General features: G+C 46.4%; 3 protein-coding genes across 4 annotated transcripts; 2 read left to right on the plus strand and 1 right to left on the minus strand.

Annotated features, from left to right (window-relative positions):
- Positions 1 to 648: 648 nt before the first annotated feature.
- Positions 649 to 7298, plus strand: boka (BCL2 family apoptosis regulator BOK a). The gene is made up of 5 exons (XM_076158798.1): positions 649 to 781; positions 860 to 1246; positions 2620 to 2748; positions 4479 to 4642; positions 6256 to 7298. Exons 2-5 carry the CDS (start codon positions 1024 to 1026, stop codon positions 6379 to 6381), a joined length of 642 nt encoding a protein of 213 aa, XP_076014913.1. The 5' UTR covers positions 649 to 781; positions 860 to 1023; the 3' UTR covers positions 6382 to 7298.
- Positions 7299 to 7696: 398 nt separating this feature from the next.
- atg4b (autophagy related 4B, cysteine peptidase) lies at positions 7697 to 13520 on the plus strand. 2 transcript variants are annotated; one of them, XM_076158780.1, is made up of 13 exons: positions 7697 to 7798; positions 9080 to 9181; positions 9675 to 9746; positions 9833 to 9931; positions 10148 to 10249; positions 10331 to 10403; positions 10693 to 10772; positions 11137 to 11333; positions 12079 to 12157; positions 12258 to 12403; positions 12515 to 12571; positions 12658 to 12751; positions 12838 to 13520. In XM_076158780.1, exons 1-13 carry the CDS (start codon positions 7789 to 7791, stop codon positions 12909 to 12911), a joined length of 1185 nt encoding a protein of 394 aa, XP_076014895.1. In that variant the 5' UTR covers positions 7697 to 7788; the 3' UTR covers positions 12912 to 13520. The 2 variants fall into 2 exon arrangements, with proteins under 2 accessions (XP_076014895.1, XP_076014896.1); XM_076158781.1 differs by lacking the exon at positions 12838 to 13520 and having other exon boundaries at positions 12529 to 12571.
- Position 13521: 1 nt separating this feature from the next.
- dtymk (deoxythymidylate kinase (thymidylate kinase)) lies at positions 13522 to 14859 on the minus strand. The gene is made up of 4 exons (XM_076158784.1): positions 14401 to 14859; positions 14132 to 14222; positions 13856 to 14053; positions 13522 to 13774 (listed from the first exon to the last, which is right to left on the minus strand). The coding sequence occupies exons 1-4, from the start codon at positions 14637 to 14639 to the stop codon at positions 13658 to 13660; spliced, it is 645 nt and encodes a 214-aa protein (XP_076014899.1). The 5' UTR covers positions 14640 to 14859; the 3' UTR covers positions 13522 to 13657.
- Between the last annotated feature and the right edge of the window lie 1754 nt (positions 14860 to 16613).

The raw sequence follows: 16613 nt of genomic DNA on the forward strand, positions 1-16613 counted from the left end.
ACACAAAAGAAATGTGCACTGGCTTGAGCTTTTAGCAGCCATTGTTGTGCTCAGGATAACTTCACAGCAGCCTGAGAGAAGTTCCCCTTCATACCAGCATGTGAACGTTCATCTCCTCCACTATAGGAGCCAGGGCCTCTGCTCTCTGACCACACACACACACACACACACACACACACTACACGTTTACACTGAATTAACTGGATCCTATTGAGTATTTAGTCAGTAAATGAATTGTTGTACACACAAACTGGTTACACTTCTTCTTTCTAACACAATGTATGTCATGTGACCTGTTCATCTAAATGTGTTTCCCTCCACATGCTGAGTGCTGTGTGATCTTCATCCTGTAGGTTTGGATGAAGATGATGCTGTGAGCTCAGAGAGGATGAAGGTGATGATGAAGATGATCACAGTGGCTCTGGTGCGAAGAGAAGAGGGCGGAGACAAAATGATTACATTGAAGAGAACAAGAGTCATGTTCTTCATGCAGGCACGCCTATAATAAATCCAGTTATTGATTTACAGCTACAGGCCACAATGTGTGTGTGTGTGTGTTTGTGTGTGTGATTGAGTAAGATTTGGGATGAGGGGGCGGGGCTTCATCTGCCCTGCTTATCTCCGCCTCTGGACTCCACAATAAGTGTCCATAGAAGGAGTGTGAGTGTGCGTGTGAGTGTGTGTGTGCGTGCGTGTGTGTGTGTGAGAGAGAGAGCTCAGTGAGGAAGATGAAGCTGCCTGTGTGACTCTGTTCACCTCCACATTGACTCCATATCCTCCTGTAAGTATCCTTCTGTTCTCCTCCCCTGCATTCTAACACAACAGGAACTTTCTCTAACTTCTCCTCTCCGGTCTGTAGTTGTTGGTGCGCCTCCTCCCTCCTCCCTCCTCCCTCCTCCGGGCTCAGCCTGTGTAACACACATGCGTTTAGAGCGGCAGGCTGAGGCGAGCTGAGGCGGGCGGGAGGTGAGCCGAGCCGAGCCGGGCAGCTTATCCGGGCGGGCCGCGGCGGATGATCCGGGCATGGAGATGTTGCGCCGCTCCTCTGTGTTCGCGGCCGAAGTGATGGAAGTATTCGACCGATCTCCCACCGATAAGGAGCTGGTGTCTCAGGCTAAAGCCCTGTGCAGAGACTACATCCACTCCAGGCTGAACCGAGCCGGTATCGGCTGGTCTAAACCCGAGCACGGGCTGGCCGCCTCAGGGGGGCCCCTGGGGGAGGTCTCCTCGGTCCTGCTCTGGCTGGGTGAGTTTAGAGGCGCACTGACTGCTTTAATCTGACTTTGTCTCTTTGTTTGGCTGCACATTTATGTGTCAGGACGTCTTCCACAAATGTTTTGGGGACCCTGGAGGTCCCGCCTCAGGACCCTGGAGCGGGACCAGGGACCCTCATGGGAACACAACAGTTTCCATACCAGTTACGTCATTCAGAGCAAAGTCAGATCCAGCAGCAGGGACACTGTTTCAGAACAAAGTCCAATTCTAAAGTTTAGACAGAAACACATTAGATGAGTCTTGATGTAAACCTACAGCAGTGGTTCTCAAACTGGGTTATCTGTACCACCAACGTTACGTAGACTCTAGAAACCCTCTAAGGTGTGAAGTAATAATTGTATGTTGAATTACAGACTTCTTTCCATCAAGAATGACATTTTGGTTGAAAACAGCCAAAGTGTCCTCCTGCTACACACAGCGTTCACCAGTGTGTGGCGCTGTTTGGTAAAGTGCGGGTCTGTTTTCTAACTGTTTATGGATCATTTAGCACAAGTTCATTTTACTTAGACAGAAATTAAACAGTTAAATATAAAAGTTAGATCCACAGTAAATAAAGATGTAACATTAAAAAAATAATCATTTACATTGACATCTAATATTCAGTCATTGTGTGTGTGTGCGTGTGTCTGTGTGTGTGTGTGTGTGTGCGCGTGTGTGTGTGTGTGTCAGTCTGTGTCAGTCTGAAGTGGTTTTGCAGTAACTTGTTGTAAGGGTGGAGCAGGACCCGGGCCTGAGTCAGAACAGTCTGGGTCAGAGCCAAATCAAGTTAATGATTTCTGTCATCCATTATTGTGGTTCAGATGCAGAGGGGCCTCTGGGAGAGCTTCAGTCTGTTCTCATGAGCTGAGGTCATGTGTGAGGGTTGTTTTCAGTCACCTGCAGTCAGTTAAGGTGACTGTGAGAGCACACACACACACGCACACGCGCACACACACACACACACACACACACACACACACACACACACACACACACACACACACACACACACACACACACACACACACACAGGTTGGTGGCTTCTTAGTGAGGTTGTGCTTAGACCTCTTTGTTTGCTCAGGTCTTTCCTGGTTCAGACACTTTGAGAACCACTGTATTAAGATTAAGATCTTTGGACATTCATTTATTTTGCACACTACCTGCACTCTTGGTCCAAACAATACAAGTCACTGTCTAGAATCTTCTTCTGTCTCTTCCTCAGCAGTCCTACTTGCTCATAGCACCGATCTGTGTTTGAACTTTGCAATGATCCCTGTGATAATACTAAAACATTCCTGGTGCCCAAAGTAAATCACGGTAGATTCACTGATGTTCTTTCTTTCTGACTGTCTTTGTTGTGATCAGGTGATGAGTTGGAATATCTGCGGCCCAACATTTACCGCAACGTAGCTCGACAGCTGAACATCACCGTGGCCTCAGAGAACGTGGTGTCAGACGCCTTCCTGGCTGTAGCTGCAGACATTTTCTCCACCGGTGAGTCGTGCCGGCCTCGTGCTGGATCACTCTGATCCACTCAAACTCAGACCTGAAGAGTTGAGAGGCTCTGTCCTTCTCCGGACGCTCATGAAGGTTTTGATCCTGAATCAGAAACTACACAGCCTGAGGCAAAGTGATTAAGGTTATGAGCAGAGTCTTCATAAGTGAGTTATCTGAGTGATGGTGTTTTATTGCTTCTACACTTTCACATTACAAAGGAGCAAAGTAAAGCCATGGCACCTTACACTGAAGCAAAGGAGACCACTGCTCTCCTCTCTGTAACTTTCTCTGTAAAGTTTCTGTTCCCTCTTGCTGTGGGGAAAACTCAGGCCATATTAGGTGAACATGCAGTGAAGCCAGCAGAGAAGTCATCATGCAGACAGTCTGGACTCCACCCAGGGAGTTCACTCATGACCCTGAGGGAACAGAACAAAGCTCCTCTCTGCAGAGGTTCTTCAAAGGGGAACATAAATGAAACAGAATCAGGCTTGTCTAGTTTAAAGGGTTTACAACTACGACATATTTAGCCACGATCAAGTCTATTTGACCGCATCGTGTAGCAAAGGAGAAGGGAAAAGCTTCAGCTCACTGTTAAATGTTCACCCGAGTGATTATACTGTATGTTTACAGAGGAAGTCACGGCTGTCATAGATTAGAACCACAAACTCCTTGGGTGCGTATGAGCTCAGTCATTCATGCCAGAGTTGTTGTTTCCTCCAGACATAGAAAGCTGAAACTAAAAGATATTGAGGATTGTATTGTGAACCTCCAACAGAGAAGCGGCGCCTCAGCTCTCTGCTCATACGTGTCAAAGCCTTTTAGTGTGTAGATGTTGTTTCCTTACAGTGGAATGTCTGTAGTTCAGCATGTTCACTAATGTCTGGATACAAAGTCAAACTCAGACGGAGTCGGACAAAGAATTGCCGTCTCCATCTTTACGTGTTGTTACTTGTACGTTGTGTCAAATGTTCAGGATAATGATTCTATGTATCACATGTTCAATGTCTGGTAGTAGATGAGTCTTGACTCCAGGATGATGACGCAGCTCAATAGATAAAGAACAGCAGATAAAGAGAAAGATATATGAAGCTTTAGAGTTTCAGACTGAGTGATGATTTGTCAATGGTCTCTAGAATATTCCACAGTGAGACTTCACTTCCTTGTTGGAACATTTCAGGCTTTGGTTCCAGGCTCTAGTCTTTAAGTTAGTAGATCTCAAATCAAATCGTTGGATGAGTCAGAGATACAATCCTGTCAAGTCCAGACTCCAGCAGAATGAAACGCCGCCACCATTTATGAGAATCCAGACACAATACCTGCAGATGAATGGAGGAGAAGTCTGATTTGTAAGTGGCGGACATATAAAGATGACAGAAATAGTCTTTGGCTGTGACTTTAAATGGCGTGACAGCAGAAAGCTTAACTCCACATGAAAATGATCTGCTGACTCATGTGCCTGACTGTTACCCTGAGCTTTGTGTTTCTACTTTGTGGTCTACAAAGGTAGGTGGGCCTGATCCTGACTGCCGCTGAGCTCTGATAAGTCTTTCTCCAGCCTTTACAGAGAGACTAAAGACACTGCTACATGACTCAAACTCACAATTTACCACGATGTTCTCATGCATCAGATAGTGGATGTTGCAGAGTGTGAATGAAGAATGCAGCATATTTAATTCAGTTTGCTTAGCAGTTCAGCGTTTGTGTGTGGTTTGCGTGTGTGTTCTCAGGTGTGACGTGGGGCAAAGTGGTGTCTTTGTACGCTGTGGCCGGGGCCTTGGCAGTGGACTGTGTGAGACACGGACATCCAGCCATGGTCCACACCATCGTGGACTGCATGGGCGAGTTTGTCCGTAAGAGTCTGACCTCGTGGTTGAAAAGGAGAGGGGGCTGGGTAAGGGAGGCTCACTCGTGTGTGTGTGTGTGTGTGTGTGTGTGCTGATGTCATTCCACTGATTCTAATTTGTCTTTAAGTTTGCATTTTTGTTTGTCATAAAACTTCAAAGAAAAAAGCGATGAGAGCCAAATGTCCAGTTGTTTGAGTCATCTTCCACTTTAAGCATGACTTTCCTGTTACACCCTCATCCAGACACACACACACACACACACACACACACACGCACACACACACACACACACAAACGCACACACATGATAGACCAGCAGGTTCATTCTCTTTAAATGGAACCAATCTTTAGTTCACACTGCGTTTTCTAAAAGTCTCCACTCATGAGAGGATCGGTCTGTTCTGTGTAATCACGTTCATATCCTCTGTGATCCTATCCCACATAAATAATTATAGTAAAGTGAAGGTCCAGCAGAAAAATGAACCCTTGTTGGCTCAGTGCCTCTGAATCTGTTCTGCTCTGCTGGCAAGACATCAAGATGAACAAACGCTCAGCAAACGGTCAAAGCATGGCAACAAAGAGAGAGAGAGCCTAAGCTAAAGGAATCCACTCCCTCCCTCCCAAATCATCTCTGTTTGGAGGAGAAGTGTGTGTCTGAGCTGACCTCACTGTGTCATTACAGTAGAGTTAATGTAGCAGCGTGTAGCACGGCTGAATAACATCAGGGATATGAAACGTTCTAGTCCAGGAGGATCTAAAGAGGCTGAAGTGTTTAGTGTCAGCGCTGACACTCTGCAGAGCTCCTGGGTCGTTTCAATGCCTCTCTAAGTTTTCTGCCGGTTATATAATGAGTTTGTTGAAGCATTGCTGGATTGTAGTTTGGTATTTGTTGGCTCATCCTGTCACAGCACATTCTAAAACAACAACACATCACTCTCATCATCGTGAAACTATTTGTGGTTCCACTTTCTAATCAGGCCAATGTTGTGACTAATGGCTTTAATAGAGGTCAGAAGATTATGTATCAACATTTGATGGATTAGGGATTGATTGACAAGTTCAGAGCCTCATGCAATGAAAAGAGCATGATGTAAGATGAAGTTTGGAATTGATGTGGAGAAATCACACCAACATGTTGTGGTTATGTACCTGCTTGTTTTACCCTGTACCCTGCAACTCTCTCTCTCTCTCTCTCTCTCTCTCTCTCTCTCTCTCTCTCTCTCTCCCCCTCTCTCGCTCTGTGTCTCTCTCTCCCCCCTTCTCTCTCTCTCTCTCTCCCCCCCTCCCCCCCCCCCTCTCTCTCTCTCTCTCTCTCTCTCTCTCTCTCTCTCTCTCTCTCTCTCTGTCTCTCGCTCTCTCTCTCTCTCCCTCTATGATAGTCTGTCAATGTACTATTTCTCATGACAAACAATGGATTTCAGTCCTATTATTATTATTATTACAGTTGATTACAGAGCTGGTACTAAATCAAAAGTGTCAGATCAATTCAGAACACATTCTGACTTGGTATGAGGTACAAGGTAATGCATGGAATTGAGGAATGTTATAAGTGTGTGTGTGTGTGTGTGTGTGTGTGTGTGTGTGTGTTACATACATAAAATACATAGCCCATGATGTGATATGTGACTGTGTGTGTGTGTGTGTGTGTCTTCTATCGCAGGTGGATGTAACAAAGTGTGTGGTAAACACCGATCCCAGCTTCCGTTCTCACTGGTTTGTCTCTGCTGTGTGTGCGTTTGGACACTGCCTGAAGGCCGTGGTGTTTTACCTCCTCAGAGAGAAGTGAACCACCACCGCTCCACTCCAGTGCTGTGGATCTGTTTACACACTGATGAACACCCCGGCCCTCAGACAACAGGAACATGGACCTCACTCCCCCGATTCACCTTAGAGGATGTATTTATTGTTACTGGTGCACTGTTGGTGTGAATTTATGAGGTTAGAAGAAGAAGAAGAAGAACACCCTTTATTTTCTCCCAGCATTTGAGAAATTCAGATTCAGATCCATGCAGTTTGTACATACATGCTTTTACACACACAATGCAAGTCACACACACCTGAAATGTGCGCCCCCCCTCCTACACACACACACACACACACACACACACACGCACCAGAGGGAGCACCGCTATCGCTTACCTACTATCAGTGTTGTTAAACTGTGATGTCTTCTTTACACCGTAAGAGATTTGTTTGTGCAGCTTTTACAGCTGAGGTTCTTCTCAAGCAGCACTGCTTTGTTTTACTGCGCTTTTGACGGTGGTATGACTGCCCCTAGTGGTTGAATAGGACAACTGTGTTATTCTGTAAAGTCAGAATGTTCTTTGAGGTGATCCAGGACCAGACCAGGACCGGACCAGACCAGGACCCACTACATAATGCAATAACTTTCTAGTATCATTCTAACTTAAACTGTTCTGATGTATCAAATACTTCGAATAATCTGATTACGATGTATCCCAAAGTCAGACAGTGACGTGTGTGCAGTTTCGCTCTCTTTATTCTCCATTATTCACCTTGAGGTAATGTATTATTGTGTGTTGTAAATGTTGTAATGCAAGTGTCAGTCCATCACTTAAAGCATTTAAAAACACGTTTAATTTTATGCCTAAATAGAATTTATTCCATGAATAATTTCACCATGACACTGCGTGCTGCACTGGGTGTCCTAAACAATAAAGTTCCATAGAGTTTTATACCATAGACGGTGTTGGTTTGTGTGATGCCTTTATCTTCAGAAGTGTGTTGTTCTGTAATAAACAACACAAACATATAATGATACACTCACCACAACATTACAGGTCTGTTTCATGTCTAAACACTATGTTACTGGTCAAAATGCAGTCTATAAAGTAAATAGACTGGTAACCCAGACATGTAGCAGTAATCTGAGGAGCTGGATCACATTTAGTCCTCCTGACTCCAGATGAACCTTCAGTCGTTCAGGCTCTTTCTCTCTGCCACGGGGCGCAGAGCGTGACGTCATTACGCAGCGTGGCCTTAAGAGAGGAACAACTAAGCAATGACACAATCACGTCACGTACAGCCCCCCCTCGTCTGAAACGGGCGATCTGATTGGCTGTTATACTAAAAGACCCGCCTATGTACGACTTCCGCAGGCAGAACTCGCTTCCCATTGGTCGATGGTCTCGGACTCTGAAAACAACAACAAGATTGGGTGAAGACCGTCGGGATGGACGCAGGTGAGCGAGATCTCTCAGCGAAAACACTACTTTGACACTCATCAAACAAGCACAAACATGACTTCTTCACACCCGGCAGCCATGAGCGTCCCCGCCGTGACAGGAGCAGCGCGTCCCGCCGGCAGCCATCACGCAGACGCCATCACGTCAGCGTGCTGAAGTGATGAGTGGACGGCTAGCCCCCGTTAGCCGCTGTGCTAACCCAAGCTTGCGCCTCCTCACGCTGACATCTTGTCCCTCTGCTCCGTGTCGGTGTCCAGCTGTCGCCCGTGTTGTCTTCATGTCTTGTGGTTGTGTTTGGTTGTCTGTAGCGCGCAGGGGGTCGTTGGTTTGAGCGCCTGTTAGCTTAGAGCGGAGAGCAGCCGATGCACTGTCACCATCATGAAGCTTCCGTTAGCACGCAGAGGCTACAGCTCAGCTAAACTCTCACTGTGTCACAACGCCTGCTCCGTTATTTTCACTTCTTCTTTAGTTTACGTGTCAGTAAATCACTCTGCATCCTGTTTAAAGTGTCAAAGTGTTAGGGCTTATCTGGATTTCACTTCTGAGAGGTTTCTCCCGTGGTTCTGCTCCGCTCACGGTTCTGTTGATGTCTGAATGTTCAGGACGTCTGTCTGTCAAACTCCTCAGACTGCTGTGAGACTGAAGACCAGACTATAAATACAGCTGGATCTGTGTGTGTGTGTGCGTGTGTGTGTATTTATATACATAGTAAGTGATGACACTACGTATAGATTGATGTATCGCACCTGCTACTATAAATACTCTGTAGTAACTGATGACACAGTGGAGACTTTACAGGGAAATGTGTGTGTGTGTGTTCTGTATGTGTGTGTGTGTGTGTGTGTGTTCTTTGTCAGTATGTTTCAGTCAGTAAATGATACAACTACAGTGTCATGGAATGGAAACACAAATATGAAGGCAAATATATGGAGTTTACTATACAATACACACACACATTGTAACACGACAGTATTGAACCAATTGTATGTAAATGTGCTCTGGTAACCCAACTGTACATCATGAACACTCCTGTGATCTACATTTCCTCCTGGTTCCACTCTGGATCTGGAGATTATTTTCATGATATTTGTTTAGTATTCAAGTTCCAAAGTGTGTTTCTGAGTCCTGTTGTGTTCTGATGCAGCAGTTCCTGGACCTTCAGCCTCACACCCTGCTCTTCTGTGGGGACGGCTCCATGCTGAGCGCACACACACACACACACACACACACACACACACACACACTCTGTTGTCTCACTGTGCTCTGTCTCTCCTGCAGCTACCTTGACATATGACACACTTCGCTTTGGAGAGTTTGAAGACTTCCCTGAGACTTCGGAGCCTGTGTGGATCTTGGGGAAAGAATTCAATGCACTCATAGGTAGGAGGGTGAAACATTTACCCTGCTGGAGTTCAGCTCCAACGCTCCACTTCTACCTGAAACTCTCTGACATCATATTCACTAAACACAATCAATATCATATCAATAGAAATCCTCTCATTCTTAACACCAGAAATGATTTCACGCCCACTCAAATGATCCAAACCATCCTGAACCACATCATCTGTCATCTGCCCCTACATTTGACTGACTCTCTCTGACTCTGAGTCTGGATTAACGATCAATGACCCCGCTCATTGATTGTTAATCCAGCTGCAGTGAAAACTTCTTAAGGATGAAGAAATGGATGAACATGGACTTCAGAACAATAGCTCCCAGTCTGTTTGCACAAGCTGGACCCCAAACACAAACCTGGTGCAGATACACACTCTCTGCCACACGGTCCTGACGTGTTGGCACAGACATGTTCAGTCCTGTGACAGACAGAGAGTGAGTGAATTTAATAATTTGCCTTTTTCTGCTCTCCATCTAGAGAAAGATGAGATTCTGTCAGATGTTGCATCACGCCTGTGGTTCACCTACAGAAGAAGCTTCCCACCCATCGGTAAGTGAAGGAGAACTCCTGAACACGACCTCATCTCTGTCTGTACACACATTCTGAAGCATTCCTGTCTGTTGTCTGTGCTCCAGGGGGGACAGGCCCAACGTCAGACACAGGATGGGGGTGCATGTTACGGTGTGGCCAGATGATCCTGGGCCAGGCTTTAGTCTGTAGACATTTAGGAAGAGGTAGGACTGTTAGAATGAAACCAGCTGCTCTCTCTGCATGCACCTCATTCTGCCTCATGTGTCATGTTGAAATGAACAGTGAGGCTCTAGCAACCCTCCTCCTGCTCCTCCTCCTCCTCCTCCTGCTCCTCCTCCTCCTGCTCCTCCTCCTCCTCCTCCTGCTCCTCCTCTGCTCAGGAGTCCATACTGGCTCTATAACAGTGTTCTTGTTCTCAGACTGGAGATGGGTCGGAGGGCAGAAACAAAGAGAAGAATACATCAGCATTCTCAATGCCTTTGTTGACAAAAAGGACAGCTATTATTCCATTCATCAGATCGGTAAGGAGTTGGAACAAAAGTCTGCTGTGACAGCCGGGGAAGAATGTTCATTATGTTGTGCTTTTCCCTTCAACGCTGCAGCCCAGATGGGAGTTGGGGAAGGAAAGCCTATAGGCCAGTGGTACGGTCCAAACACAGTGGCACAGGTTCTAAAGTAAGTGCTGCGGTTACTCTGTTACTATGGTTACTGACAGACCAACACATGATGAACTTGATGAAGATATTCTCAGGTGAAGCTGGTTGCTTCTTCGGCCCTGAGGCTTTGACTAAATGAAGGAGCAGAAACTTCTTTATCATCCAGACTTCCTCAGATTATCATGTTGGTTTCATGAAGTCATGTCTGTCATAGTTTGTGTAAAGTTGTATTATGTTGAGTTGCCCTTTTTCCACTTCCTGCCTGTATTGATGAGTGTTGTCTTGTAAACGTGCCGTCTTCTTTTCAGGAAGCTGGCAGTGTTTGATAAGTGGAGCCGATTGGTTGTTCACGTGGCGATGGACAACACTGTGGTCATCGAGGAGATCAGTAAGTGCATCGCTCACACAAGGACAAGGAACCCTGTACACCAAACACCTCAGGTTTAATGTTTATAAGGGGTTTGTAAAGATATAAAAAAAGCTTTAAATGGAAAGAAAGTGGAAAATTCCCCTACTAAGGAAGCAGAAGCAGAAATTCCATCTAAATACTCATAAAGACAGTGCAGCTGTAGCCTGCAGGCTCACAGGGACTTCATGGGAGCAGTGCAGAAGAGAGCAAAGGATTGGAACCTCAAGCTGTGTAGATATATGTCTATACAGCAGAACTCAATGGGATCCTTCATGTCTGTACTATGAAGTATGAAGCCTTCCTCCCTCCCCGAGCTGAGAGTCTGTGGTTGTTGTGACTGCAGAGCGTCTTTGCATGCCTTGGCTGGATCTTGGCGGCGCCTGTGCAGAGCCAGAGGGAGGTGGGGAGCTGAACGGCTGCCTGGAGGGAGCGTGTGCCTTTACAGAGGAGGAGACGGCTCTGTGGAAACCCCTGGTCCTGCTCATCCCCCTCAGGCTGGGCCTGAGCGACATCAACGAGGCCTACATTGAAACCCTGAAGGTGAGATCCAGCACTTTAGGACGCACACTCTGGAGTCGCTATTATGTACTGAAGCATGAAACCTCATTTCTAGTTTTCATCTATATTGGGTCCCATGAAGACTTCATCTAAACAATGGACCTCATCTTCTTCTATTTAGAAAATGGGTCATCCATCAGTCAGGTCTCAGTTTGTGTTGCCAAAGTTACAGATAATAGAGCGGAAGTTTAAAATGTACACATCAGTCTCATTTGCATAATAACTGAACACTTAATTAAATCAAGATGAGGACCTACAATTCTGTGTTCTAATGCATCCTGAGCAAGCTGTAGAGAAAGATGTATGGAGGTCATTAAATGAACTTCCAAACAAGAACAGAGTGTTGGATCACACAACAATGAGCATGTGGATTTGTTTTAATGTAGAAAATAAAGACAAATAAAAGACAAATGCAGAGGAAACAAAGAAAATCAATTATAAAAACAATCCTGGAACCCAGACACACACACACTCACTCACTCACTCACTCACTCACTCACTCACACACACACACACACACACTCACACACACACACACACACACACCCTGGCTTATTGGGAGCAAAGAGTACAATTACACAACAGAAGATGACAGCGTTTAACAAACAGCCTCTAGTCTGTGAAATCCTTTGCTGTTTGTGTAGAAAGTTGTGTATTTGTGTTGTGATAGTTGAATGAAGCCGGTGTGACACAGATCATTAACATGAGACCTGTTCACTGCTCACAGCAATGCTTCATGCTGCCTCAGTCCCTGGGTGTGATTGGAGGAAAACCCAACAGTGCCCACTACTTCATCGGTTATGTCGGTATGTTGATGAGAAAAACACTCAGATGTGTCAGGTGAAGAAGTCGTGCTGAGCATTGAAGCAAATGAACTCTGGTCTCCTTCTCCTCCTCCTCCTCCAGGAGAGGAGCTCATCTACTTAGACCCTCACACCACCCAGCCTGCCGTGGAGCCGTACGACGACAGCCACGTCCCCGATGAGACGTTCCACTGTCAGCACCCGCCCTGCCGCATGCACATCTGTGAGCTGGACCCCTCCATCGCAGCGGTAGGGACGCCACATGACCTTCTGTCACCCTAAACAAAGCCTGGACACCCAGAATGTTCCAGCCACTACCTAGAGATGCTTCTCAGCTGATTGTTTTCTGGTCTTTACCAGGGTTTCTTCTGCAGAACGGAGGATGAGTTTGATGACTGGTGTATGCGCATCAGAGCGGTACGTGTGTGTCTGTGCAAAGTCTTCATGGCTCAAGCATAAACGTGGCATTATGACATCATTCATCTGTGTTCTTATTCTTGCAGCTTTCATGTAACAGAGGGGGCCTGCCCATGTTTGAGCTGGTGGACAGTCAGCCCTGTCACATGGTCTGTGTGGACGCCCTGAACCTCACACCTGGTACTCACTCGACTTTAGATCAACCACCCATGCTGACACGTTCAGTCACTCCTTAACCTCTAACCTGTCCACGCTCTCTTCTTCAGATTTCTCGGACTCTGACCGACTGGAGCGGTTCTTTGATTCAGAGGATGAAGAGTTTGAGATTCTTTCCCTGTGAGAACATGAACAATGACGTCCTGTTGGGGACAGTAGGTGAAAGGTTCTCCGTCTCTTCTGCTGTCAGAAGGGAAGCCAAAAAGGGAAGATTACTGGAGACCTGAGCCCGTCCAGCACCACGGGTGAAGTCAGTGTGTGTGTGTCACACAGCGTTCTTCTCCACAGCCTCTGAATGCTCTCTCTCTCTCTGTATCCAACATGGAGACTGCCCGGTGGAAGCAGTAGCAGGAGCTCAGGATCAATTATGTATGCACACCTTCACATACATGTGTTTCCATTTGAGTCTTAACACTTTAATGTTAATTCTGAAGTGATATGGTGCCTTTCCCTGACTGCAGAAGTAAACTCGCCATATGTTTATGTTGTACAGACACGACGGTTCATGAAGCTCATGGCTTTCACACTAAGTCACTAATATCCAAAGTCTGTAACAGCAGCCTGTAAAGAAACCCAGCTGTGTTCATGTTCATGCTAAAGATCCCTGTCCAGTCTACACACACACACACACACACACTAGTTCTTTGGAAGATTATTTATTTACTCAATATGTAGACGGCTAAAAGAACAATACGATTAAAAGCTACAAATAAACTCAAAGTCTGACATTCAACAGCCGTACGTCTTTCTTTAATCCAAAGACGCCAAAGGCACGTTTACATTACACAGCTCATACATGACAGTCCATATGATGTGGATCCATCCTGCCCTCCTGTTCCACAGGGGGGCCCACCTGGATCAGACTCAGGCTCAGCTCGTCTTCCACAGCTCTCCCAGTGGGAGCCTGTGAGCTGCTTCGATGGCGTTCAGGCTGTGGGTCTTGATGTCTGTATGCACGTCCTCCACACTGCCTGAAGCGTTTATGACCTATGGAAGACAAACAGGAAGTCACGATCAATCTGATGAGTCTAAACAAGTGAAGCGACTACACCCAGCTGCGTGTCCTACCTGCCAGGGGATTGAAGGATCCTGCCTCAACTCCTCAAACCTGCGCCCCACCACGCTCTGGAACGCTTTGGTCTCATACCTCTCCTGTCCAAAGTGACCTCTGAGGGCAGCTTCTTCCAGGCTGACCTGGAGGAACATCACCAGGTCAGGCTTTGGTAGGCCCACATCAGGCTGCATGCACCACTCCACAGAGAAACCCTGGAACAGAAGCAGGTCAAGGTGAGTGAAGCTCCTCAGGGTGAGAGCTGCTGAAGAAGAAGAAGAAGAAGAACTCACAGGCTTGGCGCTGGTGAAGGCCACTCCAGAGAAGGCGTATCTGTCCACGATCAGAGTGGTGCCCTGCTCCAGCTTCTTCTTCATCAAAGGCCTGAGGAGGAAAAGGGACCAACTGGGATGTTTACTCAAGCCCTTAACCGCATTAGGCGTCAACAATGACGTAATGCTGTGGATCCATGAGGACCAGGATGACAGCGCTGCGGATTCCACCTGAAGGATCACTGATTATATCACCGTCTGGTTCTGATTCTACAGGCCGCATCTCTTACACGAGCTCCCATCTGTTGGCGGAGAACAGCAGATGCACCGTGTGGTCCTCCAGCTCGCTGCTCTTCGCCAGATACGCGCTGATCAGCTGTCCGATGGTCGTGCTCCTGTCGGGGAAGCGCATGACCTCCGCCGGCCTCCCTGCCAGCTGCAGCGCCTCCAGCAGCTTCTTACACTGGGTGCTCTTCCCGGCCTTGTCCACTCCCTCCAGCACGATGAGCGCTCCTCTCTTACACGCCATGACGCCGCACAGCTGTCCGGACCAAGAGAACAAACTTCCGTCTTCAACCCTCAAACTATAATGGCCTCCTCGTCCGCACCCGCTAAAACAAGTCTACAATTACCGCCAATTCTTTCACTTCTTCGCACTTAACTTCCGGTCGGGACTGGTTTCTTGTTCGCATTTCCGGTTGGGCGTTTGAAAAACATCACCAAAACACTTACGAGAACCCGGATGTGGACCACGCATGCGCATTTAGAAACGCGTAAACCAGTTTCCTTTAACAACAACAGAGACATAGTCATGGGGATTCTTCTTCTTCTTCTACTACTTTATTACCGGCAGGCTGTTGGTTGTGTGGCGTTATACCGCCCTCTACTGTTACACACAGGCGGGAGGAGTCAGATTTAATATCTCAGTAAAGGCAAACAATTTAAAATACATAAAGAAGTTTACAAAAGAGACTCTTGGAATGACAAAGACTCCCCCAGTAAATGTTTTAATGTTCAGTAGTCACAATACGGCTTCTTGATAGTTGTTGTTGATTTATTAACTGATTCACAATGAAATCAATTCACAATGAAATCACATGCAATTGAAAATCTTCTTCTCTTACACATCACACACACACACACACACACACACACACACACACACACACACACACACACACATCCATCCATTATGCAGAGCAGCCAGTTGGGGGTTAGGTGCCTTGCTCATGGGCACCTCAGCAGTGCCCTGGAGGCAAACTGGCACCTTACCAGCTACCAGTCCACTTTCCTGGCCCACAGGGGGACTCGAACTGACGACCCAGCACGGTCTCACTACGGACAGAGCTACTGCCTTCCGGTTATGTCCATGTGATGTTATAATGTTATAATGTGTGTAAATGTGTGTTTATGCTATTCTGCCCTGAAAACTGTTTTTGTTATGATTTGATTCATTTATTGCAACCTTAAATCAGAACGTGAAGGCTCAGAGTGATAATAACGGACTTGAATTCACGCACATTATCTAAGTGGACCGAATGCAGAAGTGTGGTTTCTTCTGTTAAACCTGATTTATGAGTGATAAACAATGATTGAAATAATAATAATAATAATAATAATGCACAGCGAGATCCTCCTCTGTTCTAAGGTGCTATGATGTTTTTGTGAGGGTCTTTGTTGGCGACAGGGATATGGAGACATTCCAGGTCCTGTTGGTCTGTTCCATTCAGACAGACACCAGGAAATGTCCTGGTCCGTCTGTCCAGAGGGACTTTAACATCACACAGGTAAAGGGAAATGATGCGTCTGTTCATCTGTGAGGTGCAGAGGTCAACGGAGGAGGAGTTTCTTTAATGCTGTACTTTTCTGCTACTTCCTTGAAAATGTTCCAGTTTGGGAGAAATTCCACTTTTTGATCCGTCAGGTTGGAGAAGCAAATGTTGTTATTGACTGGGTGGATTAATCAATGATTTCCAGAGGCTCATCTATAACTTGTGATTCCCATCTCTAGTACATGAGAACCTGGTATGAAACTTCCTGCTGTATTTGAAAAAGGAAAGTGTGTTCAGGCCACGTTCACACTTCTCTCCGACAACGCAGAGCTGCTGTAAGGTTCTTTGTGTCCCTCTCCCTTCATCCAAATGTTACCGTGTCATGTTTGATACCAGCTAATTGTGGGTAACCATCAGATATGTTCTGAATATGGAGGAGCACAATTTTGACATCAGCTCAGACTGGAGGACCCTCGGTCAAGAGGACAAATGTTTTCTCTTTTGGGGCTGGAATAGTGCTGCAAGCTGCTGGGTCTGAGTCAGAGGGACACGCTGTGGCCTGCTCATTTATCTGCTTGTACCTTGATCTCTGCATGTTTGGATGAACTCCAGTGACCTGCAGATTGACTCTCATCTTCTGTTCTTCTCTCTGTGCAGGTCTAATAGGAAGATCAATTCAATAGAGGCTGTAGCCAAAGTCAAAGATCCATCTCAACCTGCTATTCTGGATG

The sequence above is a fragment of the Genypterus blacodes genome, unplaced genomic scaffold, assembly GCF_046128005.1.
Source record: "Genypterus blacodes isolate CSIRO-AG114 ecotype Tasmania unplaced genomic scaffold, CSIRO-AGI_Gbla_v1 ptg000087l_1, whole genome shotgun sequence".
Lineage (NCBI taxonomy): Eukaryota > Metazoa > Chordata > Actinopteri > Ophidiiformes > Ophidiidae > Genypterus > Genypterus blacodes.